General features: G+C 33.7%; 2 protein-coding genes across 2 annotated transcripts in view; one reads left to right on the top strand and one right to left on the bottom strand.

Moving 5' to 3' along the window:
• Positions 1-8,103, bottom strand: part of LOC124356981 (CWF19-like protein 2) — a 35,344-nt gene extending 27,241 nt beyond the window's left edge. The window contains exon 1 of the mRNA XM_046808331.1: positions 7,879-8,103. Coding sequence (XP_046664287.1) covers positions 7,879-7,959 — 81 coding nt within the window. The 5' untranslated portion in view covers positions 7,960-8,103. The remainder of the gene's footprint in view (positions 1-7,878) is intronic.
• Positions 8,104-10,848: 2,745 nt separating this feature from the next.
• On the top strand, positions 10,849-15,264 carry LOC124356980 (tubulin-specific chaperone D). Its single transcript, XM_046808330.1, has one exon. It carries the CDS (start codon positions 11,587-11,589, stop codon positions 15,103-15,105), a length of 3,519 nt encoding a protein of 1,172 aa, XP_046664286.1. The 5' UTR covers positions 10,849-11,586; the 3' UTR covers positions 15,106-15,264.
• Positions 15,265-17,080: the final 1,816 nt, after the last annotated feature.

The raw sequence follows: 17,080 nt of genomic DNA, 5'->3' as shown, positions 1-17,080 counted from the left end.
TATTTTTATTGTGAAGGTAATTTAATTCTTTAACCATTGCTATATAGATACGCAAATTTAACAAAAAATAATGTGGCTTGGCTCCGTTTTTTTGTCCCTCTTTTTTCAAATTATTGACATTTGGAGTAATTTTAGTACTCAAACTGTTTAGTAAGACTTCTACCCAGACACAGAGGAGTTTTAGCTCTACTGAGTGAGTACTATTTCTTTCAGTCAATTCTTCCGACTCCTTCCAATTCAGACTAAGTCTTGTATTTTGATGTTTCTGATATATTTCTGTTTGTTTATTCATGTATATTTACTGTTATGTTAAGCATGAAATGTATAGTTTGTATGAATATGTAACTAATAAAAACTGAGAACTACCTGACCGTCTGACCTCAAAGCCAACCAACTAGGCCTACCTTTTTTTTTTGCCAATACTTCCTAATTTAATGTTTCCTCACACTGTATGTTTCTTTTCAATTCTAGTGCACAAAATAGGGGAAAATTTGGAAAAGTTTTTAGTGCAAAACAAATACCAAAACTTCAAACCAAGACATTAAAACTTTTAAGCTACAGTATAATAAGCGATCACCACCACAACTGAAACATTGATTTTTATAATTATCTAAACAATCAAAACCAAAAGGTAAAACCGAATTAAATTATAGGTGTTTCAGATTAAGGCAGCAGTATAATAAGTGGCTACAATGACACTCAAATCAACTATCAATATCAATATGAAATAACTAAACTATTGAATATTACATTGAAAACATTTGACCTATATTATTATGTTGGTATTCATAATTAATAATTACCAGCTGTTTTATTTTACATAATAACAATATTGTTTCAATATATGTTAATTCAAACAAAGTAAAATCATTTACGTAGTGAGTAAATGACATTGACAAGAACAATGGCAATGAAGATGAGCTTTCTGTCAAATATATTTTTAAACATTAAACAATCTTTTAAATGGCTACAATATAACAATCAAGCTCCTTTAAATCTAAAGTGTCCAGTTTGTAGTGAAGAGATGAAAACTAGGATTAAAAATGGAACTCAATAATGTTTTGTTGTAATAAAACTCAAAACAATCACGACATTACTATAAAACACACTGTATAAGACTTTTTTATTAAACTAAATTTGATTTAATGGATATAGTACCAATCATGTACTATTTTAGATAAAACCATATCAACTATGACTTTGTAATAAATGAATGCACTTTTGATATTAGCAGGACGCGCAGAAATACCATTTCAGATTAGCTATTTTGTAGAGAGGTTGGTTTTGTATAGTAGTTATAAAATTATAACAAAAGTATTATTATTATTATTATCTATAACCTTAAATACCTATAACTTATTTCTTTTACATATAAAAATATAGCTTCACTATAGTACAATCTTAAAAGCATATAAAGTAGTTTGATTGATATTATTGTTCCAAATTAATTCAATCAATGTAAAATGTGTATATTTGAATAATGGCTACAAGTACATAGGTGATGTACATGTGTGATTTTATCACAATATGTCAGACACATTTACCTGCAAAATAGTAAAAAGTAACTAAATGTTACACTGTTTTGTTTGTTATATTTTACAAATTTGTGAAAACAGCTAAGACAGTTTTTTATTTATCATTAAAGTATCACTTTTTAAGATATAAAAACAGCCAAACTATATCGTAATTTGAAATACCTACTACATAATTTTGTTAAAATATTTTGGTTCCAGTAGTTTTAGATAATCATGAAAATTGACAATTCCGTTTTTGTAGTGACCACTTATTATACTGTAACAAACATACATTACAGCAAAACTGTTTTTATATACAATAGAGTATTAACTTAATTATGAATAAAAACTATCTACGCTATGTGTATTTATAAAATGTAATAATCAAAACAGTGTAATATTTAGGCCACTTACGTTTTACTATTCTGAAGGATAAACATGGCCAACTGAGGGGGCATTATAGTAAATGGCCACCACTACAATCAAATCAGGGTACCAAATTATTCATTAGAAATACCTACACTATCGACTACAAAACATTCTAATTATAGGTGTTTACAATCAACTGTGACATCTCTTTAATCGTTTTGAATTAATAACAATATTATTCCAAATTTATCCAAAGTAACAAGTGTTTGTATGGTTTGAGTAATGGCAACAAGTTCATATGTGCTATTTGTGTCACAAGCTATGAGGGCTGCAGTAATTATAATAAGTGACCACCACCTAAATTGAATCATCAATATTCATGATTATCTAAACTACAAAACCAAAATTTGAAACCGAATTACATTATAGGTATTTCAAATTGCAATATATTTCAATTGTTGTTATATATATAAAAAAATAACAATTTAATGATAAATAAAACACCATATAGGCTATGTGTATTTACAACTTGTGACACAAAAAATGCATTTACATCACCATTATACTTGCCATTACTCAAACGCCATACAAATTAATGAGTTTACTTATTTGAATGAACTTGGAACAGTATTGTAATTTAATATATTAAAAAGATCTAGACATAATTAATTGGGTATCTGTAAAGTTTACGGCCAGACTGGCCAATCATTTTTCAATGGTATTAACATAGGTATTCTGCTCGTACTCTTGTACAAAAATATATACCGTTTTAGAGGTTTAAAATTAAAATAACCATGTTTTTTAATAATTGGAATGAAAACGTAAATTTGTGGTTATATTTGTGTGACACTGTGATTCTTTATTAATTTATGATCTTCAGTGATATCTGATCCCGATAGCTTATCTGAGTGTTCTGTGGTCAGAATAGCTTAGTAGAGCATCTACAACCATCCTATCCAGTAGCATTTATTGCCTCATGCGTAACCATGGCATCTATTACTTGTGTTACTGAAATACTGTCAATAAGTTTTTAAAGTTATTTACCTGTTTGATTGTGTATTACATGAGCAGTTAAAATATTAAGAAATTAATTTATTTCTTTTTAACTAGTCATCGTTACTATGGTTAGGTGAATTTACAATATTTGTTTGTTTTGTCAAGTTCCGTTTCCTGACTAGCAGTAATGGCAGGAGGCATCTGTGATTAGACCATTTACAATTTGATCTTATAGTGATAGGTGCTACCTCAAAGGATGTTTTTTGTGTGTTGTCATCGACGGGGAGCCACACCTTCGATGCTGGTCCACGCTGATTGTCAGAGGCACTTAAATCAGGCTGATATGAAATTTGTGATAATTTATTTATTTATTTATTATTATTTCAACGGCATCCGCCAATATACAATAATTTCACAACATTTTCATGCAACTTAAATATAACATCAACAAAATAAATAACAACTAATTAAATTACAGAAAGTAGTGATTATGCAGTGGAATAATAAATAAGTATTAAGATTTGTGAAATAATGTTACAATAGTGAAAAATCACAAACATCATCAACTGATATTAAGGGGAAAAAAACTCTATCACTCATTACTGTTGCAGTCTCTTTTTAAGGTGTGCGATGCTGTCATAAAACATATCACCATCAGAAGGAATGCTGTTTCCACGCCTATGAAGTCGAGCAATAGGACCGTGATAGCTGTAATTGTTTGAGTGGTGGCAGGTTGAAAACATATTTCTGGATCTAGTTCCAGCAGGCACCAAGAGGGATATCCTACTCAGAAGCTCTGGTGAATCGATCGCCCCGTTGATAAGCTTGTGCAGGAAAATAATATCAAACATTCTCCTTCTGCACTCCAGCGTAGGCAGAAGAAATTCCTGCTCAAGTACGGGGACAGAGACCTCCCGATAGGCTGCACCTCTCCGGACTCCTTGAAGTCTGCAAAATTTGTTTTGAATACTCTGTAGTTTGTGAATATGAGATGCGTAATGAGGGGACCAAACAAGAGTACAATATTCCAGATTAGGCCGAACTAAAGCCTTATACAAGAGCAGTAGTGTCTCGTCACCGAACGTCCCTCTAGACATTCGAAAAATGAATACTAGCATTTTGTTTGCCTTCAAGGATACCGCATCAATGTGTGCATCGGGTGACAAATTTGTAGTCAAACTTACTCCAAGGTCGTTTATCGAGGTCACTCGCTTGATGTCGCCGGATACAGTGTAATTGAAAGCAACAGGATTCTTCAGACGACAGAAGGTGATTGTAAGACATTTGGTTGAGTTAATGACCATCTTATTATCATCGCACCACTCAGCAATTAGGTTCAGATCACGTTGAAGATTGAGACAGTCATCACGAGAGTATATTTCTTTGAATATCTTGAGGTCATCTGCGAAGAGGAGATATTCCGATGATAGGTGGCTGATGATGTCGTTGACAAACAAGTTGAAAAGAATAGGCCCAAGCTTGGACCCCTGTGGGACACCTGAGGTGGGAGGAAATTCTTCAGACAAATGGTTTCCAAGTTTGACCCTCAGCGAGCGTCCACTTAAATAGCTCTTGAACCATTCTAGAGAGAGTCCGCAGAAACCATATCCTTCGAGCTTGGAAATCAGAAGTGAGTGACTAATCTTGTCAAATGCTTTGGAAAGGTCTAAATAAATGCTGTCCACTTGATGTCTTCGATTAAACGCAGAAAGAATATAGTCTGTGTAGATGACAAGGTTGGTCTGGGTGGAACGACCCTTGCAAAACCCATGTTGTTGGGGGACAATGATACTCTTTATGTCATTAGATATCAATTCCAGCACTAAACCTTCCACAACCTTAGCCAAAGCAGGCTGGATGACGACTGGCCTGAAGCTGGTGACATCAGTAGCATTTGGTGTTTTAGGAATCGGCACAACATAACTGGACTTGAGTGCTGTGGGAAAGATGCCGTCCATAAATAGTCTGTTAAGTAAATTGGTGAGAGACTTTGAAAGCTGAACGCTACATTTCTTGAGAACTATAGGTGGGATGAGATCAGGACCATTACCTTTGTTGACATCAAGTGACTCCAGCTCCTTCCGTACTCTTTCCTCACTTACATGGAAGCGATTTACATTGAAGTTGCTAGCAAAATGAAAGTCTAAAGTTGTGTCATCCCTGGGATTGAAAGTTGAGGCGAAGAAGCCAGCAAAAAGATAATCATGAACTTAATGACCGGAGTGGCAAAATATGAGTTTCGTGTTATTAACCTACTGCTACTGTCCTCCAGAGCAACAAAATATAAGGTTTCAATGGGTGGAAATGACAAATAAAGAAGTTATAGAATATTAAAACTCATGCAGAGTAATATTTCATTGTCCTATGGGCTTCACATGGTCTTGTTATGATCTTAAGTCAACCTCAATCACGAATGCCTGTGGCCATTACTACTTTACAGGAAATGCAACTTGAAAGAAACCAAAAATATTGTAAATTCACCTAACAATAAACTTCCTACTATCTTGCAAGAAAAGTAGTTCCGCTTTTTATGTTCTAAAGTTCATTATTTGTCAGTTTCATACAAAAAATCCTTATATTGTTTTTTGTTGATGTACTATGATGAAAGCAACAGGTTAATAACGGCATCTCGTTTCCGGTGTGGATAAAAATAAATTAGAAAATAATATATAGCCTACAAATTGAATAAAACCTTCAACAAACCAATAAATAATGTACAAACCTAACATAAGTTTAATAAAGAAACTAAACTAACGTTACAATACCTTCGTACGTAATTAAATATCATGAGGTAACTTCCGGTCACATAAAAATAGTATTTCTTGATTTAAAAATAACACGATTACACAACGAACTTACACTCTTACTCTGAAAAAACTTGATGATCAATTACAAAGAAATAAACTATTTTCAGGGAGTTTTAAATTTTTTAACTCTGGCACTAAAAGGGTTAAAAAACTAAGTTATTTGTGATTTTCACCTTTCCAAACCATAGGCCTATATGTTTTTATTAAGCGTTAAGGAGGATGAGCAGAATACGTTAATAATTATGAAATTTTAATTGAGTACCCTAGCTGTTAACCGTGCTGATACCAATTTTAAGGTAGAGTACAATAAGCGGACTCCGTTTTTAAATTGATTAGTATAAATCATCAATACTTAATATTCGTATAGTGAATACGAGTCTATCTATCATATCAACATATCCATATTCATAATAACAATTATATTTGAAATTCAATTACTTCTTAATACACACAGTGATAACCTCATAAATAATAAAAAAGCTATAACAATCAAAAAAGAACCGGAAATAGGAAAAAGTAATAATGATAACATTAAAACAAACATGTATAACAGAAAATACGAAATATGCTATTTCTATGTTTTCTCCTGGATGGAATAACCACTTTCAAGAAGTTATTGAAAGCATCCTCTCTAGAAAACCATACTTCTCTTTTGTACAAATACAGAGATGATCTGCAAGCAGGTCTGCTGACATACCACTTTTTAAACTCATGTCACGGTCTATGTCTCTATGATCGTTTGACTGTCTGTTATTGTCTATAAAAGATCAAACGTTTATTATATGAAGAAGTATTTATACAATTTAATAATCCTTCACGATCAGTATCGGTTAGTTACATCGATAGTTATAATTAAGTAATGTCGTTTGTCAATATCAATATAAAAACCTGGTGCAGCTAAAGTATAATAAGAGGCCACCACATCAATAGAATCGTTTTATGATTAACTAAACTATAAAAATAAAAATGTTGACACGAATTACGTTATATAAAAATATGTTGTTTCTATAAAATGTAACAAACAAAACAGTTTAACATTTAGTTACTTTTTACTGTTTTTAAGGATGTATGATTCTACTGTGGTAGTGGCCTCTTATACTGCAGCCCCTGGTGCGCTTTTCGTACTGTACCCCTAATTTTATTTCTAGGACTAAATTAACAAAAACGTCTTTTATTTGGGTCAAATTTCTCTGGGGTAGGGTACGATAAACGGCCCCGGTTTTTTATATCGAAATTGGCAACCAATATTACTTAATCATAACTATCGATATAATCAATCGATATTAATTAATTATTTTGAACAATTAACTTAAATAATCTATATCAACAGCTGTAAACACTTTCAAATAATACACGTAAGATAATATTTCAATTTTACATAAGTAACATTTCATTATTAAAAATGACAGTCAATTTTAGAAAACTACAAGACATTGCTTTGAAAGATGATAAGACATGTTTTTCGTGGCTTCAACATGTAGGACTCGTACTGAAAACCCATTATGTGAAATTTGTGGGAAAGAAACAAATGTAACTGTGAGAGGGGCAAATATGGTCGTCTTCAGTTTTCCTAATTTCGGTTACAATAATTTGTTTGATCACTGTTTATATTAAATTCACATTTTAATTTAAAACATATGTTGGTTATTGCAGACTATAGATACTTTTTTATCGATTGATAGTCTATGATTTATTGAGATACGAATATTAGGTATCGATGTTTACATTCTTCGATATAAAAAAACCGAGTCCGCTTATCGTACCCTACCCTTTCTCTGACTTGAGGATGACAGCTAACTTCAGCAGCAACCACCTTGAGGTTAACTCACGATCATTACAATACCACATGACATCTGTAGAACGAAGAAACATTACTCTGCACGAGAAAAGTAGTTCAATTTTTAATGTAATAAAACTTCATTATTTGCAATTGTCAACACTTGAAACTTTACATTGTTTTGTTCAGGAGGACAATAGCAATAGGTTAATAACACTAAACTCATCTTTTACCATTTCCACAATTAAGTTCAAAATTACCATTAATTGTGAATAACTACAATTACAATGTTTTTTATTCTATATTCTACATTACCAATTGATAATTTGGTACCCTGATTCGATTGTGGTATTTATCTTAGGCTAACATTTTACTAAAATCCATTTAAAGTAATATCAGTTTGTTAGGTACCTACAGAAGTAGATTTGTGCCTAGATGACTTGTGTTTCTTATGTTTGGAAGATTTCTTTTTGTGTTTCCTTGTCTCTTTCCCCATATCAAAGATCTGTTAAATAAAATTCAGTTGTTCTCCTTCCTACACGTAATAAAAGTATCACAAGATTCAAAATTCTACTAATGTTAATGTGGGTAGTAGAGTCGTAATGGAGGTTATGTTGTTATGTTACATCAAGTAAGAAAAACAAACTAATGTTTTCAATTCTATTACTTATAGGCTTTAGCGTTATGCCATGCAACTTCACTATTCTCAATCTGTCATTGTAATTTTTATTAATTATATTCTTTTCAACTTAGTTTAATTAATAAAATAATTTCGGTACTGATAATTCTGTATTTTATTTTATGGGTTAGTGACAAGAGTAGGAGCCTGAATAATTATGGAACCTTTTGAGATTTCATGATCAAGAGTAGGACTATGAACACTTACAATGTGTTCAAATTTACATTTACACTATGTGTATTTGATGTATGTTTTGTCCTGTGTATTGAAAATTGTGGACCAGAGTTGTTACCGTGTCTAGGCCTACCTTGGCTTAAGTCCTTTGTGAATATGGTCCTACTAAATATTACACCATCGTAAAATATAAGGTACGTATAAGGTAACATGCATTGTTGTCAAGACGAGCATTATACAAAATATAACAAACGTATAATATTCAATTACATTATTTAACTGTTCTGTTTAGTAAATTTATTAAGTATATTTTTCATGTGTTTAATTAAGTTATTTTCATGTTCTCATCATTTATGTGTTTGCAATTCTTTATTTATCGAGATGAATCTGTTTATTTTTGTACACTGCATCTTTTATATATTATTATGAAATGATTTGGTAACATACTTCTTTTATTAAACGTAGTATTTAAGTTATTATTATTGCATGGTAATTGGTTTAATCTATTATTACTGATATTATTATTTACCTTATCGCATGTTTTGATTTTACATGAAACCTTGTTGATTGTATTGACAAATATTTTTGGTTTTTATTGAATATTAAGATGCATCTTGTTACGGTATTCTTTTCGTTTTGTCATTAGTTTGGCTTATTATATTCATAGCCTATGTTGCATTGTGAAAATGGTTAAGACCCTTGAAATAAATCAATAAATAAAAACCTGGTGTCTACTTATCAATATACAAGGAATTCATTTATGAAGATAGTTTTATTCCAAACCATTCGAATTCTAATTAAGAATTATTAAATTATGAACTGTTCGTATATTAAAATCTGCCCGTAAGGAAATATAATACTAAGTCAGAGATAACTTACTATTTGCACTTAATACACATAAGAGTGTTTTTAATCTGCAATACTTCTATCACAATAAAAGGAAATCAAAATAAGTTTGTTACAAAAGTGTACAAAGGTAATACAACACGCGATATAAATACTCGTTTGAATTAACATTGTAATAGAAGAAAATAGCATACTGTGTTTTCTGGACGACTATATAGCATTAAAGTATTGTAGTTGACACTGCTGTTTGAATGACAGGACTTATGAAGCTCTGATCTGCACGGTGAATATGGAATCAGATATAGGAGTCAGAACACAGTCAATGTCTTCTGACATATACACTTTAGAGATGTATTTGACATGTGAGTAATATAGTTGTGAACTGAAAGGGTAGTAATTTCAGAAATGGATTGTTGTAGTCACACATCGGATAATCAAAATATCTGCCTAATTTAGTCAACTGTTAAACTATAATAATTATTTAAATCACTTTGCCAAAATTGCATCTATGGAGACGGAAAACTAGAATACCTAAAGCAGTAGTATTCTTAGAAATTAAAAAGATTTGGAAATTAATATAAAATAAAAAGTAAATGGACTTCCACGAGCTTAGATGTTAATCAAATTGAAAAACTTCGGAATCCACAAAGAAGTCGCTAAATATATGTGCATTGGATTATAAACCGCGAACATACAAGTACAATATGTGTATTGGTGTCGGTGTATTGGGCAATTATGGCATTAATTGATTATCACTTCTATTTTAAAATTTCATCTTTCATTGCGTTCTTTGAACACCTTTAAGACACACATATTTTTTGTTTTTAACATAACGTTTTTTTAACTGGTTATTTTGTCTCTTATCTGTTAGGAACGATTGTTCAAATACGTAACGAATGTCTGGACGAATACGGGAACAAACATTTTTTTCTTTTATATTCTACGCAAACAAATGATCTTTTATTACTTTTTTTCTAAATTAATTAACCATTTGATTTGATTATGCTTAGTTTTTACCAAAGAGTTGGTTATAACAGGATCTTGAAGGAAACATATTTCTTGAGATATAATACCCATCAGATAACACATCCAACTTCCAGAAGGTCTGATCACGCATGCTGCAGTAATCTGACACACACACACACACACACACACACACACACACACACACACACACACACACACACACACACACACACACACACACCACACACACACACACACACACACACACACACACACACACACACACAATTTCAATAAACATTGAATCACAAAAAGTACTAGCTCCGCCGGGACTCGAACCAGGATCTCTCACTTGCTGGGTGAATGTGCTAGCCCTTACTTTTTACGATTCAATTATTTTGTATTTGGCTGTATCTGTCACATATTATGCGTTTAAATAACTAAACTAACATATAATCGGAAGACCAAATACCTGTCAAACGACTTTTGTTTACATTTGTATAAATGGCAAGAGCCTTATTTAATTCATTATATATATATATATATATATATATATATATATATATATATATATATATACATATATTATGATTATATATATAATTATAATTATATATAAATGATAGTAAATAATGTATATATATGTGTGTGTGTGTGTGTGTGTGTGTGTGTGTGTGTGTGTGTGTGTGTGTGTGTGTAATCGTATTTTGATTAGGTGAGTTAAAGCACAATTAGCTGTAAGACAGATCTTATAAGTGCGATAAGAATATGAATGGTTTGAGTAAGTGTGACGAGAATCAGGAACGTCGTTATTACGAAGTAAAAGAAGTGAACTTTATTCGTGAAAATATTCAACGCATACTATACGGTATCTTTAACCGTCCATATTATATGTACACTCAAAGACGGGATTCATTGAACAGGATTGTACGTAAGATATTAATTCAAATTTCAAAGAGAATAGCGTAGCTGCATGGTATTAAACTAAAGCCTGCATTTATTGTAGTTGAGATGTTAACTTGTGAATCAAATCAACCAATATAACCTATTTTGAAGATTGTGGTACTTTTATTAGAACTATTAGAAGGAGGAAGAAAACAAACAGACTTTATACAGTAGAACTTTTTTATGACCAAAAATGTAAGAAGTCTTCTAAACCCTAGAAAAACAAGTTACCCATATTCCGTAAGTGGCATGTCAGTTTTAATCCAACTTTAACAAAAATTCTGAGCCTATAAGTGATAAATGTTCTGCTTAAATATGCAAGCATATCAATTTTATTTGACGAAAATAGCATTGTATTAAATATTAGCCCTGTTTAACACATATTTGAGGAGATAATTGTGCTGGTGTTATCAAAAACTGCTGTTATTTCATTAAATAGGTACCTACCATTCAGTTTAGTTCAGTTTTACTGAAACATAGAAGTTAGTGGTTGAAATTTAAATAATTATCAAAATGGTTGAAAACGATTTGTTTGAAGATGTCGATTCTCCTGATCCTGTGGGTCTTTCTTGTGCCCTTGAGGCATTCTCAGAGTCAGAAGAAGTTATCACAATGATAGACGAGCTACCTCTCATACAAATTATTGACTTAGATCGTGCAGCAGAGAAAGCACGTGAACGATTTCAGTTCATTTTCAATCAGTACCTCGATCAACCCCACTTATTAGATCCTTTCTTAGAGAAATTTCTTCTACACATTGTGAAATTGATTCGCAATACTGAATATACTTTGGAAATTAAGCACAGAGCTTTTAAATACCTCTTTATCATTACAAATGTTCGTGGCTACAAAAGTATTGTTCAGCATTTGCCACACGAGGTTGAAGATCTAGAACCTGTTTTGCAACTTATTGAAGAGCAGGACCCTGCAGACACGGAGACATGGCAGACTAGGTATGGTCTCGTCCTTTGGCTTTCTATCATTGTTATGCTTCCATTCAACATGAATAGGTTCAACAGTAGCTCACATAGTCCATCAATGTTAAAGAGATTGCTAGATACTTGCCAAACCTACCTGATGTGTTCAGATGCATGTCGCAAGGTCGCTGCCTTTCTGACTGCCCGTTTCCTAACTCGCACAGATGTCAAAGAAGTCTACCTCACGCCTTTTATAGATTGGTCACTTGAAATCATCAATGGTGAGATCTCTAGGAATGACTCTTGGGACAAATTTGGTCCATTGGCTGGCTTAGCAGCTGTATTGAAACATGGTGAGCGAGGAGACTTGTTACCACATGCTTCCCGGATTCTCAAGTGCATTATCAGTACTAAATGTTGTGAAGACTTCTCCCTGACTAGTAAATATTCAACGAAGATTGTCACTAGAATCGGTCTCATATTTTTGAAGCCAAAAGTTCCTAAGTGGCGGTACAGCCGAGGTCAAAGAAGTCTGGCTTTCAATTTGATTAAGGGAAATTCGAGTTTTAGCCAAGGAAAGGAGAATAACTCAACAGTATGCCTGGATGAAGAAGATGAAGATGACGAAGAAGCCATTCCACAAGAGGTTGAAGAAGTAATTGAAGAACTTGTACAAGCTCTGCAGAACAGAAACAGTACAACGAGGTTGTCAGCCTCTAAGGGTATCGGCCGGGTCGTTTCCCGCCTTAGCAAGACGTCTGGAGATGAAGTGGTGTGCTACATTCTAGACCTGTTGAATCCTCGAAGCTCAGACAACTCCTGGCATGGTGGCTGTTTGGCTCTTGCTGAACTAGCCAAGAGGGGTTTGTTGCTGCCTTCTAGACTATCTGATGTAATGCCCCTTGTCATCAAGGCCCTAGTGTATGAAGAACCACATGGATATTCTTCTGTAGGAGAGAATGTTCGTGATGCGGCCTCCTATGTGTGCTGGGCATTTGCTCGTGCCTATGAACCCATAATCATTGAACCTTACTGTGCGATAATGGCGAAAACTTTGTTAGCTGTTGCTTGCTTTGACAGAGAGATCCACTGCCGAAGAGCTGCAGCTGCAGCATTCCAAGAAAATGTGGGACGTTTGGGAAATTTCCCTCATGGCATTGAAATTCTCACCACTGCTGATTATTTTACCATTGGTAGTCGCAGTAATGCTTTTTTAGAAGTGAGTGTGCAAATCGCCCAATATGAGGAGTACGCTGAGTCTCTAATCAATCACCTGCTACAACATAAGATAGACAACTGGGATTCGAATATCCGCATCCTTGCCTCCAAGGCTCTTAGTCGTCTGACTGCCCGAGCTCCACAGCATATGGCCTCCCACGGATTGTCAGTTCTCTTTGAACATACCAAGTCCAGCAACATCAATGCTGTACACGGTGCAGTCTTAGCCATAGGAGAGGTGGTCTTCTCCTTGTCTTTAATACCTGAAATAAACCTAGAACCACATCTTGACAGGTTGGAAAAACTTGTTGCCCAGTTCAGGGAGAAAAATCAACTGAAAGGAATTCTAGGTGAACTCCTTATGACTGCTTGTTGTTCCTTCATAGACCACTGCTCACAGGCCAGACTGCCATTCCACGGCAAACCTGTAATTGATGAGTGGCAGCACCTTATTAATGAGTGTGTGTGTAACCCGATTTTGGATATGAGTCGAGCTGCAGCCTTTGCTCTCAAGAATTTGAGCACAGAATACTACAAAGATGATTCTGAGGAGATGAGAGCCAAGTGCATTGGCATCGTGGAACACTACACTCAATTTTTAGATGTGGATGAGTCGTCCAGGACAGGCTGTGTTCTTGCATTAGGGTACATGCCAGGTTTTATGTTGGAAAGCAGTGTTACGATGGTAGTGCGAAAACTGATAAAGTGCATCAGTGTGACGCAAGAGACCATTAAGTGGGCACCAGCCAGGAGCGGTGCTATCAAAGCACTGGTAGCAGTATGCCATACCATGGGACTCAGCAATGTAGATAAGAATAAAAGCTGCTACGGTTTAGTGGTGGAGATAATAAATGCCTTTCTGGAGGGAATGAAAGACTATTCAATAACTAATCGTGGTGACATTGGGGCTTTAGTGCGTGAGGCTGCAATGCAGGGTTTTCAGAGTCTGTTAATTCAAACAACAGATGAAGCAATTGAACTATTAACACCCGACCTAGTCTCTAAGATAATCATGAGTGTGGTTCAGCAGGCAGTAGAACGCATAGACCGTACTCGTGGCATTGCAGGGAAAGTGTTCTCTACTTTGCTGCACAAGGAAGACACTCCAATTCCCCATTTTCCTGCAGAAACACAAGTCCGGAAGATATTCACCAAGGAAGTGTGTGCTACATGTCACTGGACGAATGCTAGTGAGACCTTTCCTTTGTTCAATCTCCTATTAACCATACCTGAATACACCAAGACTATCATGCTGGGCCTCATCACCAGTATCGGAGGGATAACAGAAACTCTGGCAAATGAAGCGAGTGAACCCATGTTCAACCACATCACCATACAAAGCGAAGAGGAGAAGAAGCGTATTGCTTATATAATAGTTGAGATTTTTGAGGAGTACCAAGATGAAGAACGTATTGCTGTACCTTTCCTAACTTTCCTAGAGCGATATATCACATCTGGCTGCCTTAAACCTGTGTTTCAGGACCCACACACGTACGCTGCTAAGATTCTGAAATGTACCAAGGCCTCTGTTGCCAAGACCACAAACAGCAGGAAACTTACTGGGAGCATTGCCATATACTGCCAGCTCCTCAAGGCGGGTGGAGGTGGAGAAGTGACTCGACGCTCATTCGTTCAGCTGGGAATCTACCTCTGCCATCGGTTTATGTGGCTAAGGCGACAAACATCTAATGCACTTTATGAAACTCTTATGTCTGCCAAGATTTTTGGTGAAGAGTGTGGGGTGAAGCCGGAGATTCAAGATGAAGTGTTGGCGATTGTTGGTGAAACCATGTGGGATGAGCTTAGCATTGAAGCAGCCAGGGAGAAACGAAATGCTTTCTTCAAACTGCTTGATATTACTCCACCTCGTAGTATTCTGGGACGCAACAATGATTAGAAAGTGCAGTATCAATGTAAGTCAATGAAGAAATTACCCACACTAAAGACTGGACTGCCTATGTTACTTTTCGTGGAGTTTTATTATTTTAATTTTATTTATTTATGTTCACATTCCTTAGAACATGTAAAAAATAATGTATAAAGTTGCCACTGTAGTTTTCTGTATTTTTTATTTTATGTTAAGTAAACATTACACTTATGGATAGGAGGCTGGGTTGAATTCACGAGTCCTTACGGTAGACCCAGAGTGAGATTATTATATATTTTTGTTAGTATTGGTTCAATGGATTCTATGGAAATTGAAATCCCCAACTGACACAGGTAAAGTCTACTTGGTGACAAGCACTTTTGTGAAACGCACACAGATAGAAACGTTCATAAAATGTTATGTTTGTCATCTAAACATAGTTGTTTTGGCCATAAAAGATAGTAATTTTGTTAGAATAAATTGAGAATGTGCAAAATTTATATCTTAAAAACAAAATCCATAATATATGTATATTATTTTCTGTACAATGCCGTTTTTGGAATTTTTTTATGAAACAAGTCAGAAAACAAAAGAATATGTATGAAAAGTATTCAGAGTATATTTGGAATACACTACATTTTTTTTTATTAATTAGTAAATACATTTTAAGATAATGTAAATCTTTTATTTCTAAAATTTAAATTCTTAATTTTATTCAATAAATTTCAGAACTATAAAATAAACTTCAGATTACATTTTATATGTTTGGCCTATGAATTAGGTTAGATTATTTCTTGCCTCTTTAATGAAATATAAAGCTTGTAAGACATTATAAAAACCAATATAGCAAAGCCAGTGAAGTTTTGTGGCTGCTGCCATAATTGTGGACTTTAATACAAACATTGAACAATTAATGTTTTTATATGGGACATTTAACATGGTACTCAGTATAAAAATTATAGTTTAGATAGTTAATAACATATTGGTATGGATCTTTATGTTTTTAAATTGTTTTAATACATTAAATTATGTTTGCAAAGAGATTTTGGTCAGAAACTATTGTCTTTGCTACTTGAAGGTGGTGCTACTAACAGTATTAACCTGTGTGCTACTAACAGAGTTAAGAAACATGTTTTATCTAGATATATGGGAATAGTGATTGTCCATGCACAGGAATAATGAATGTCCAAATATAGGAAGACAGACACTTTCAAATTTTGAACAACACTGTACACTTTGTGTACCTTTGAAATTAACTTTTTAAATATCATATGTGATCAGAGCCTTTGAGGTTTTGATTAGTTATTTTATACTGTATTTAAGGAATTGTTAGTTCGTCACTGCAGGATGGACAGTCACAACCCACACTGATGGCTGTAGGCATTTATGATAAAACCCTCAATTTTAACATGTGTATGTTATCTGAATGGAAAATATCTCTAGGGATGTTTTTTTGTTTCTTACAAGAACTATAAGATATATTTGGTGTAATGTAGCTGTTAGACAAACATAATTGACATAATTGAATGCTTAAGGCATTGAGTATTGTAATTTTAAAGGTAAACGTAAAAGAGATCATTCTTCTTGAATTCGGTCAATCATTCTTTCATAATTAGACAATCACTTTTGTGATATTTAGAAGACAATAAACAGTGGTCAAAGTGTTTTTGCTGAAAACAAAGAAACAGATATCTCTTAAAATTGTCTCCTAAGTATTTGATTGTTTCAATGCAGGTCTACTAATAATTGTAAAACTCAAGTTGCTTGGTTTCAATAACACCACTTCGAATTGGCTGAAATCCTACATTATTGGTAAATGCCCTGTGACAGAAATTTATGATGATTATGAGGGGGTTCCCAAAAAAATCTGGATTATTTTTAAAAACTTATATATTTTTTTTTAAATATAACCTTATCCCCTTCAAAGTACTCTCCATTACACTTTATATATTTGTTCAATTGGTGCTTCCAGGGTTCAAAACATTATTTATATCCATCTTCAGAA

The sequence above is a fragment of the Homalodisca vitripennis genome, chromosome 3, assembly GCF_021130785.1.
Source record: "Homalodisca vitripennis isolate AUS2020 chromosome 3, UT_GWSS_2.1, whole genome shotgun sequence".
NCBI lineage: Eukaryota > Metazoa > Arthropoda > Insecta > Hemiptera > Cicadellidae > Homalodisca > Homalodisca vitripennis.
This window is presented reverse-complemented; position numbering and strand designations above follow the sequence as displayed.

Bases quoted from the DNA above. Each gene is read 5' to 3' on its own strand.
- LOC124356980 (XM_046808330.1), top strand. From the start codon at position 11,587: ATGGTTGAAAACGATTTGTTTGAAGATGTCGATTCTCCTGATCCTGTG.